Below are 10,987 nucleotides of genomic sequence, written 5' to 3' on the forward strand. Positions count from 1 at the left end.
GAAGGATGCAGGAGTGAGTGGATGAAGGGCCTATGACTGTGAAACAGGTCATTTATCAAAGTCTTCTCTCTGAGGGTCCCAATCTTAGTTCTCATTGTACACATCATCACAGTGCTGATGGAGAAAGGTAGGGACCAAAGCAGTATCATTTCTGTTCAGATTGCTGTGATTTTCATCGTGTGGGATGGAGGAGAGCGAGTTTACTGTCTGATTTAGCTTGGTTAGTAAATTACTTAATGAGTCATAAGCTAATAATTTACAAAATAGGTGCTTCCAGCAGAGAATGGGGAATGCTAACAAGAAAAACCAACCACTGCTAGAAATACTTTGCTCAGATTTACAGGGGATTTGGAGTGGGTGATTTTTTTCCACCAGTTTATGGGTTGCTTTTCCGGGATTTCCATTAATGAATAATTTGCAATACAGTTGATGCATTTGAGTTCCTCAGTCAAACACTGACATTTCAGACGATTGGGATACAGATACTGCAAGAAGACAGGAGGAAGGAGAGGGAATGTAGAATTCTCCCGACCTGTACCTACAGCTAACTGATACTAATTGAAGCTAGGGAATAAATGAACTGCAGGATTCCTCATACGAGAAATACACAGAGAATCATGCAGCCATTACAGTGCAGAAGGAGGCCATTCTGCCCATCAAGTTCATCTCTGTAGATTAATTTGGTCTGTCCCATTCACCTGCTCTATCCCTATAGCCCCTGCAGGTTTAATTTCCTCAAGCCCCAATCCAATTTCCTTTTGAAATCATTGACTGTCTCCACCTCTATCACCCTTGTTGGCAGCAAGTTTCAGGTCATTACCACTCACTGCATATAAAAGCTCTTCCTCACACCCTCCCCCCCCCCCCAAAATATCTTGCCCTTTCAGTCCTTGTGCTATCAGCAAATGGGAACAGTTTGTCCTTGTCTACCTGATCCAAACCTGTCACAATCTTGTGCACCTCTATCAAATCTCTCCTCAATCTCCTTTACCCCAGGGAGAACAACCCCAGTTTCTCCAGCCTAGCCTTGTAGCTAAAGTCCTCCTCCCTGGAACCATCCTTGTAAACCTCCTCTGCATCCTCTCAAGGACCTTCACACCTTTCCTAAAGTGTGATGACCAGAACTGGATTCAATATTCTAGTTGGAGCCTAACCAGAGCTTTATAAAGATTCAGCATAACTTCCCCACTTTTGTACTCAGTACCTCTATTTATGAAGCCCCAAGATCCTATATGCTTTGCTAACTCCTCTCTCAGTATGTCCTGTCACCTTCATAAATTGATGCACCTGCACCCCCAGATCCCTCCATCCCCACACATGCTTTAGAACCTTGCCATTTAGTCTATATTGTCTCTTTCTATCCCTTCTGCCAAAACACATCACCTCACACTTCTCTGTATTAAATTCCATCTGCCACTTGTCTGCCCATTCTGCTGGCCTATCTATGTCCTTTTGCATTTGTTTGGATCACCCTCACTGATAGCTACACCTCCAAGTGTGCTATCATGGGCAAATTTTGAAATTTTACTCTGTATTTCAATATTCAAAGCATATATATAAACATGTTGGCAGCACTGACTCTTGGAGATCACCACTGTCTACCATCCGCCAGTCTGGACAATTACTGCTTACCACAACTTGCTGTTTTCTGTCTTTAGGCCAATTTTTTATCCAAGGTGACACTAATCCTAGTCTGTGAGCCTCAGTTTTGTTAACCAGCCTTTTATGTGGTACCTTGTTAAACACATTCTTAAAATCCATATAGACAACATCCATCGCATTCCCTTCATCAATCTTCTCTGTTACTTCATTGAAAAGGCAGATTATTCGAGCACAAACTGCCTTTTACAACAAAAACAGAAAATGCTGGAAAAACTCAGTAGTTCTGACAGTGAGAGAGAGACTGTGGAAAGAGAAACAGAGTTGACATTTTTGAGTCCGTATGATCCTTTGTCAGAGCTACTTTTTACAATTTTGTGTTGGCTCTCCTTCATTAACTCAAACCTCACCAGGTTGCTGTTGATTTTTTCCCCTTGATTATGGATTCCAAAACCTTCCCCAGAACTGATGTTAAACTACCTGTGGTTGCTAGGACTGTCTTTACAACCTTTCTTGAATAAGGGGGTTACATTTGCCTCTTCAATCCTCCGGCACCTCCCTCATTTCTAGAGGAAATTGAAAGATTATGGGAAGCCCTTCTGCCAACTCCACTCCCACTTCCTTAAGCAAACTGGGATTCAAACCATTTAGATCAGGAGACTTATCCACTCTAAGCACAGTCAACATTCCCAGTACATCCTGCCTACCAGTTTGCACCTTGTTCATTATGGCATTCGACCATCTCCATTTCGACCAATATTTAGTCAGCTTCAGTGCTACTGGATTCCACAACTGGGAATAAATATATGGCAGGATTCCAGACACAGGGAATGGATATCTTGCAGGATTCTGTACATTTGGAATAAATATACTGCAGGATCTCTTATATATGGAATAAATATATTACAGGATTCCATACATTGGGAATGAATAATCTGCAGGATTCCATTTACTGGGAATAAATATACTGCAGGATTCTGCAATGGTGGGATTTGTACCTGGGATTACTGGTCCAGTAACAATACCCCAGTGCCACCACCTCCCCCCTATGGGGAGCTGCTAATCCCAACTTGGAAGGAATTGTTTGCTAAATGTTACAGCGACTATGGGAACATTCAATTCCTAGAGGATTTTGATATTAAATTTTCTATAAAGTGAACAATGAAGTAAGTACTGTGGTCTCTGTGAGTTAACCAATTAGCATTTGTAATTGAGTGGAGGTAACTGTAGAATAAAAATATCTGGTGTTATTCAGCTGTATTATCTGTTTGAGCATCTCTGGGAACTGTCTGCTGAGAACTATTTGTATAATTTAGTATCTGTTTGAGTTCATGGCACCTGTTGTGCAGTTCTGTCATTTCCTGCCTCTGTCCCTCTCTCCCTCATTCCCTTTTCTTCCTTCGCTGCCTCTTTGCCTCCCTTTCTTACTCTGCTGCCTCCCTCCCTTGCTGCATCACTAACACCCTCGCTGCCTCCCTCCATCCCTTGGTGCCTCACAAACTCTCTCATTTCACTCTTTTCCTCCCCCCTCCCTCAGTTGCTCAGCTGCCTTCCTCTCTTGGTCTGTTGTTTGATCTGTCTGAAAGCTGATGACCTGGAAATCTGGGTGCTGCTTGGAGCTGGCTTCTTTGGGTTGAAGCAGGGACCCCACATTTCTGGTGACAGAGTCCGGGGGTACTAAATGCAGCAACTCCTGACAGGCAGAATGAGCTCCTCCATTCTTGCGACCTTCCCATTTTACAGTTTGTGTTGTACAGGAGACACCAGATTTTACCTGTGTGTTGTATAGGGATAGTTTGCATTGTGCTGAATGTTAACAGTAAATAGATGTGTGTCTCATGTTTCCAGGCTCTCACATTTCCCAAGCTCCTCTATGAAGCTGTCTTTGAAGAAGAGGGATCCAACAGTAAAATGTCTGTGAGACTTTATGGAGGGGCCCTTCTCAGTAAGTATCCACCCCAGGAGAAAGTTATCATGCACCTGGTACAAGCAGCAGTCCACCTTAAACCTATTACACACATGGTACGGGGAGCAGTCCACCTTAAACCTGTTATGCACACAATACAGGAAGCAGTCCACCTTAAACCCATTACAAACACAGTACAGGGAGCAGTCCACCTTAAACCCCTTACGCACACAATACAGGGAGCAGTCCACCTTAAACCCATTACACACACAGGACAGGGAGCAATCCACCTTAAACCCATTACGCACACAGGACAGGGAGCAGTCCACCTTAAACCCATTATGCACACAGTACAGGGAGCAGTCCACCTTAAAGTCATTACAGACTACAGGGAGCAGTCCACCTTAAACCCATTACACACACAGGACAGGGAGCAGTTCACCTTAAACCCATTACACACACAGTACAGGGAGCAGTCCACCTTAAACCCATTACACACAGTACAGGGAGCAGTCCACTTTAAAGTCATTACAGACTACAGGGAGCAGTCCACCTTAAACCCATTACACACACAGTACAGGGAGCAATCCACATTAAACCTATTACACACAGTACAGGGAGCAGTCCACCTTAAAGTCATTACAGACTACAGGGAGCAGTCCACCTTAAACCCATTACACACACAGGACAGGGAGCAGTCCACCTTAAACCCATTACGCACACAGTACAGGAAGCAGTCCACCTTAAAGTCATTACAGACTACAGGGAGCAGTCCACCTTAAACCCATTACACACACACAGGACAGGGAGCAGTCCACCTTAAAGTCATTGCAGACTACAGGGAGCAGTCCACCTTAAACCCATTACACACACAGGACAGGGAGCAGTCCACCTTAAAGTCATTACAGACTACAGGGAGCAGTCCACCTTAAACCCATTACACACACAGTACAGGGAGCAGTCCACCTTAAACCCATTACGCACACAGTACAGGGAGCAATCCACCTTAAACCCATTACGCACAGTACAGGGAGCAGTCCACCTTGAAGTCATTACAGACTACAGGGAGCAGTCCACCTTAAACCCATTACACACACAGGACAGGGAGCAGTCCACCTTAAACCCATTACGCACACAGTACAGGGAGCAGTCCACCTTAAAGTCATTACAGACTACAGGGAGCAGTCCACCTTAAACCCATTACACACACAGGACAGGGAGCAGTCCACCTTAAAGTCATTACAGACTACAGGGAGCAGTCCACCTTAAACCCATTACACACACAGTACAGGGAGCAGTCCACCTTAAACCCATTACGCACACAGTACAGGGAGCAATCCACCTTAAACCCATTACGCACAGTACAGGGAGCAGTCCACCTTAAACCCATTACACACAGGACAGGGAGCAGTCCACCTTAAACCCATTAAGCACACAGTACAGGGAGCAGTCCACCATAAACCCATTACACACATTGTACAGGGAGCAGTCCACCTTAAACCCATTACACACACAGTACAGGGAGCAGTCCACCTTTAAGTCATTACAGACTACAGGGAGCAGTCCACCTTAAACCCATTACACACAGGACAGGGAGCAGTCCACCTTAAACCCATTACGCACACAGTACAGGGAGCAGTCCACCTTAAAGTCATTACAGACTACAGGGAGCAGTCCACCTTAAACCCATTACACACACAGTACAGGGAGCAGTCCACCTTAAAGTCATTACACACATTGTACAGGGGGCAAAACAAAAACAGAATTACCTGGAAAAACTCAGCAGGTCTGACAGCATCGGCGAAGAAGAAAAGAGTTGACGTTTCGAGTCCTCATGACCCTTCGACAGTTCTGTCAAAGGGTCATGAGGACTCGAAACGTCAACTCTTTTCTTCTCCGCCGATGCTGCCAGACCTGCTGAGTTTTTCCAGGTAATTCTGTTTTTGTTTTGGATTTCCAGCATCCGCAGTTTTTTTGTTTTTATTTTTGTACAGGGAGCAGTCCACCTTAAACCCATTACACACAGGACAGGGAGCAGTCCACCTTAAACCCATTACACACAGGACAGGGAGCAGTCCACCTTAAACCCATTACACACAGGACAGGGAGCAGTCCACCTTAAACCCATTACACACATAGCCAATGTGCATTGTGATGTACACTGACAGGATGCAGTTTTGGCTTCTCCACCGCCTCTCTTCACCTCTCCAGACTATTTGTCCAAAATCCAGTCCTAGATCAGTGTCCATGTCCTCGAGTTAAACACTGGGAACTCCACAACCATTGTTTTTGGCGCAATCTGCCCCAAGCCTCCCTCTGCCACCCCTCACATCAAACCATCAGTGCCCAGTGATTGAAGCTGCAGTAGGTGGCAAAGTTGGCACATCCATGCTGACTTTCTGAACCTATATCCTCTGTCACCGACACTGCCTAATTCCATCTCTGCGACTCCTCCCATCTCTGTTCCTCCCTCAGCTCATCTGGTGTGTGTCCGCACTGCCCTCAGCCCATCATTCGTGACCATGCCCTTCACCTGCTTTAAACTCTGAAATTCCTTCTCCTAAATGTCTGCTTCGAAATTTCTCCCTCCCTTTATAGGATCCTCCTGTCTCTCTCCTGTGTCTGATTTCTCTAAGAACACTTTATAGCCAGGCTCTATATTAATCCAAGTCATGTTGAGACTTTGTCCCCCGCACCCACCCCCAGCCGGCCTGGTCAGGCTCCGTGTCCGGGCAGTGGAAGAAGTTCACGGTTTGTGTGTAGTGAGGCACCTGAGTGCCCTGTATCGAAAACCCTGTCTCAGAGAAGCACCCTGATGTTTCACTCTCTTCTCCATTCTGCTCCAGGTATTTCGGTGATCATGTGGCATGCTTTATATACAGCGGAAAAGAGCGTCATCCAATGGACACTGCTCACAGAAGCGTTCTATTTTACAGTGCAGTTTTTAGGTGGGTTAACAATGAAGAATCAATTTCAGCACGTGACCAAATCCTCCCATAACCACCCAGGGTCCCGCTACCCCTCCCGTTCCTCCCCAGGGTCCCGCTACCCCTCCCGATCCTCCCCAGGGTCCCGCTACCCCTCCAGTTCCACCCTAGGGTCCCGCTACCCCTCCAGTTCCACCCTAGGGTCCCGCTGCCCCTCACGTTCCTCCCCAGGGTCCCGCTGCCGCTCCTGTTCTTCCCCAGGGTCCTGCTACCCCTCCTGTTCCTCCCCAGGGTCCCGCTGCCCCTCACGTTCCTCCCCAGGGTCCCGCTGCCCCTCCCGTTCCTCCCCAGGGTCCCGCTGCCGTTCCGGTTCTTCCCCAGGGTCCTGCTTCAAACTCTGTTCCTCCCCAGGGTCCTACTGCCCCTCCCGTTCCTCCCCAGGGTCCCGCTGCTGCTCCTGTTCCTCCCCAGGGTCCCGCTGCTGCTCCTGTTCCTCCCCAGGGTCCCGCTGCCGCTCCTGTTCCTCCCCAGGATCCTGCTACCCCTCCTGTTCCTCCCCAGGATCCCATTGCCCCTCACGTTCCTCCCCAGGGTCCCGCTGCCCCTCCCGTTCCAGCCCAGGGTCTTGTTGCCCCTCCTGTTGCTCACCTGCCCGGTTTTTCCCCTCTTTGGCAGTGCACAGTAACCAGCTGCAGTTATCGGAGATCTTGGAGATGGGGGAGAGCTGGGTCATTGTGACCTGTTGGAATCTCTGCTTGAGTTAGTCGAGGTGTGTCCGAGAACCCCAGTGAAGGCGTGGGCTTCACTGGTTCCTTGATGTGTGTTTGTTGCTGAGGTTTCCGAACAACGGCCGGAGCCGATTCTGCCATGGGTGCCCTGCTCTCCAGCCAGCCGCTTGTTCACTCTGCCTGCTGCTGCTGCTGCTGCCAAGGGGAGGAATGGCATTGTGGGCAGCTCGGAGTATGCTGAGGAGGAGTTTCCTGCAGCATTGTTAAATCAGCCGGAGATGAAACTCGGTAACACATTGACCACTGAGAATAAAGCTTTGCTGAGTATGGGGATGGGTGGGGGGGAGGGGGGGGGGGTGGCGGGAGAGGCTGGCCATGGTCAGGAGACGATTGCCATTGCAGAGTCACAGTTGGCTGCAGGCTGCTGGGCTCAGTGCCAACCCCAATGAATGGGTCAGTGTGGACACTCAGCTCTGCTGCACTCGGAGCTCACCTTCAGCAATAGGGGATCATCCGAGGCCAGGAGGCAACTTTGCAAAAGGGTTGAGAACATGAGGAAAGGAACATCAGCCAGAGAGGGAGGCGAGTAGGAGAAATCTGCTCGAGGGAAATGTGCTGTCAAATGGAATAAAATCAGTTAACCCCGTGCCCAGGGAGAAAGGGAACAAGTCAGAAAATTCCGAGATCAGGGTGTGAGGCAATGTGATTGATCCCTGGAGCGGGATTCTTCGTTAAGTGCTGGAGACAAGAGCTCTGCAGAATTTCACAGGATGTTGTGATGGGGAGAGCCATTGCTTCTGAGGGAGGATGAGTGAGCTGGTCCTCGGTGAGGAATGGATTCTCATGTTGCTGTAGCAGAGGGTGGCCACATGGTGGCAGCAGTGCCCAGTATTTACTGCAGACTGAACAGGCAGGCAGCCTGTAACCCTGCAGCAGTGTGATCCACAACTGTGAAAATCAGAAGGTTATTTGGCTGCAAGGAGCATCAGAGTTAGCCCAAACCTGTCTTGCCTGGTGTCCACATGTGGCAACATGAAAATCAGGCACAACACTGCAATTGAATTTGTTGTGTGACTAGATTCAGGTGATTCAATTTGATCAGGTACTTTTCTAAGAATAAATAGTATTTATTATATCGTCTTTTATTGAACATAATACTCCTGGATCTTGACCTCAAAGGCTCGAACCCCTGCCTCTTCAGGATTATATAGTATATTATAAATATAGATGGCTCAGTTAGGCACTTATCTCCAACAGACCAAAGCCCCAATCACCCTGGAAACCTCCCGCTTTCATTGTTCTAACATTCCAGCTCCCTCCTTCCTTTCTATTCCTCCCAAACACCAGCTTAACCCTCCCATTCATATCGTGGGGCAGGGTTGTCCATCTGGGGATGGGAACTTGATGCCTGGATAATTTCCAGCTCCTGACCCTGCCCAATGCTATTTTCAAATTTAAAACATAAAATTGGCCTGGGGGTGGGTTTGGCACCTCGTCAGCGGGTCTTTTGAAAAGGTGCGTGGCAGACATCACAGGGCTTGCTGTGGTGGTCATTGGGTCAGTGCTGTTTGCTGTTGCAGAAGGGTGGTTACTGGGCATAGCTGGCAGGGGCAGGCATCCACAGGTAGTGCCATAGTTTCCCGATTCCTCTCCTGAGGCATTGATGAAGGTCATTGTGGACCAGAGCACAAATGTCCAAGACTAACTGCCTGGAGAGACGCAGCCTCCCTACAGCACTGGAACCCTGTCATTTGAAGGTACTGACTCTTGGGCTGTGCCCCTGATGTCTCGGGTGACACCTTCCTCCTCTGCAGCCTCTCTCGATGCTCTACTGGCCTTCAGCTGACCAGGAGGATATCTCTGCTGAAACTCTTGCTCGATACTTGGTCCATTTTCCAAGTAACCTGCCCCACTCCTTCAGCTGGCACTCCTTTGTTCAGCAGGGTTTCCCTCTGCCAGTCTCTAATGCCCAAGCAATGTCAGCAGCCTGTGCCCCTATCAGGATTCCAACTTCTCACTAGTGAGAAGTATACGCCTCTCAGCACCAATGATGACAACTCTGTGTCACTGGCTGTGCAGCCAAGCTTTGTTCACCCTCTGTTAAATGAGTTGACCAATTTATCCATTGGCCCACATGTCTCCCTGCTGTGTATAGACCTATACCCTGATGTGTCCCAGACACTGGGCGATCCCCATCCCTGAGGCCTGCTCATCAATGAGCTCAACAAACACTTAACTGGAGCCTCGCAAGTGGCAGAATCCCCCTCTCTTTGAAAATCACATCTTGTTCTGGAGGTGACGAGATCCAGTGCTGCCCTTGGGAAATGCAATTTACAGATTGTCTCCAACCCCACCAGCAATTGAAAACTCAGCCCCATAGCTCCATAGCCACCACCCCCTCACCCCCTCCGCCCACCTCCCAAACAGCAGGACCCCAGCACCATCTGCTTGTCACTGTTGGTGTGAGAGACATCGGTTTAATGACTGTGAGACCGGGTTAGAAAGCCCCACTTCTTTTGTTCACAATTACACCAGCTCTATCACTTTTTAATGTGTCAGATATCCTCTCGTGTTTGACATTAAACCATTGTCCATGATGCATGGACTCATATTTGACATTGTCAGCAATGAATGCTGGCCTGGCTCTCCTTCACATTAGAAAGTAACGGTTAATGATTCGAATCCTTACTAATAAGCCCAGCGATTCCTTCTTTCTAACTTTTACAATGACATTTTCCACCCTCTTCCAGTTACAATCGTGCCATTGTTTGAAAAGGGAGCATTACCACAGGGCGCAATATTACTGCAACTGAGCCGAGGGTTCTTCCTCCTCATCAGTGTCTACTTCTATTACCAAGTTGGCCGGAAGCCGAAGAAAGTGTGAGGATTGGCGGAATGAGTGGTGTCTGTTTGGTGGGAGTGGGCTGCACGCTGGAGAGCTCCCAGTCGTGTGACTGGAAAGTGACAGATTGTCCTGGAAATGTTTTTTTTTGTAATCCACATGATCTTGTTCTGTTTCTATCAGTCGGACTTGTGCCTTTCCAGGTCTGTTGTATTGAGAGGACATTCTTGTATCCCTGCCCCTGTCCCCTGTGTATGTGCAGCAGCAGTTTGACAATATTGGATTCATTACCTCACGATGACCAATAAATTTGTGATGCGACCTCTGGTGTGGAATGTTTCAGCATCGAAGCTGCGGCCAGCAAAGCAGTTAGTGTGGGCCTTGTTCCGGTCCCCATAGAGATTGACAACTTCTTATAAAAACAAGGACTTTCCAAGGTGCCAAGAGAAGGAAAACCAATGAACACAATTTCACTTCTTAAACTGTTACTGTAACAAACCAACCAAAATCAACATCAATCAAACTTTCATTAACTTGAAATAGTCGCTACAACAATAGGCCTCATGTAGTTACAAGCACTCGCATCATTTCCTGCACAAATGTGGCACCACACACAATCTCACAGTCTTTCTATCTCGGCTGTTTGTATGTAGGAACTTTCACTTACTGAATCATAAGGAAGAGAAATAGGAGTAGGCCATTCAGACCATTCAGCCTGCTCTGCTCTGCTATTTGATAAGATGATGGATGATCTGTGGCCTTAACTCCATTTTCTGCCTCTCCCCCATAACCCTTGACCCCATTGTCGATCAAAACTCTGTCTAACTCTGCCTTGAATATATTTAATGATCCAGCTTCCAATGCTCTGGGAACAGAATTCCACAGACTAACGATCCTTGAGAGAAGAAATTCTTTCCCATCCCTATCTTATATAGGACACCCCCTAGTTCTAAATCTCCCCAGGAGAAGAAACATTCATGCGAAC

General features: G+C 47.8%; 1 protein-coding gene across 5 annotated transcripts in view; it reads left to right on the forward strand.

Annotated features, from left to right (window-relative positions):
• LOC121282799 (tumor protein p53-inducible protein 11-like) overlaps positions 1 to 10,323 on the forward strand; it is a 122,144-nt gene extending 111,821 nt beyond the window's left edge. For 3 of the 5 annotated variants that reach the window (XM_041196610.1, XM_041196612.1, XM_041196613.1), the window contains 3 exons: positions 3,427 to 3,544; positions 6,352 to 6,453; positions 9,911 to 10,323. In XM_041196610.1, the coding sequence (XP_041052544.1) occupies positions 3,427 to 3,544; positions 6,352 to 6,453; positions 9,911 to 10,044 (354 nt within the window). In that variant the 3' untranslated portion in view covers positions 10,045 to 10,323. The remainder of the gene's footprint in view (positions 1 to 3,426; positions 3,545 to 6,351; positions 6,454 to 9,910) is intronic. The other 2 variants (XM_041196611.1, XM_041196614.1) reach the window with 1 other exon arrangement.
• Positions 10,324 to 10,987: the final 664 nt, after the last annotated feature.

Source organism: Carcharodon carcharias, chromosome 10 (genome assembly GCF_017639515.1).
Source record: "Carcharodon carcharias isolate sCarCar2 chromosome 10, sCarCar2.pri, whole genome shotgun sequence".
NCBI lineage: Eukaryota > Metazoa > Chordata > Chondrichthyes > Lamniformes > Lamnidae > Carcharodon > Carcharodon carcharias.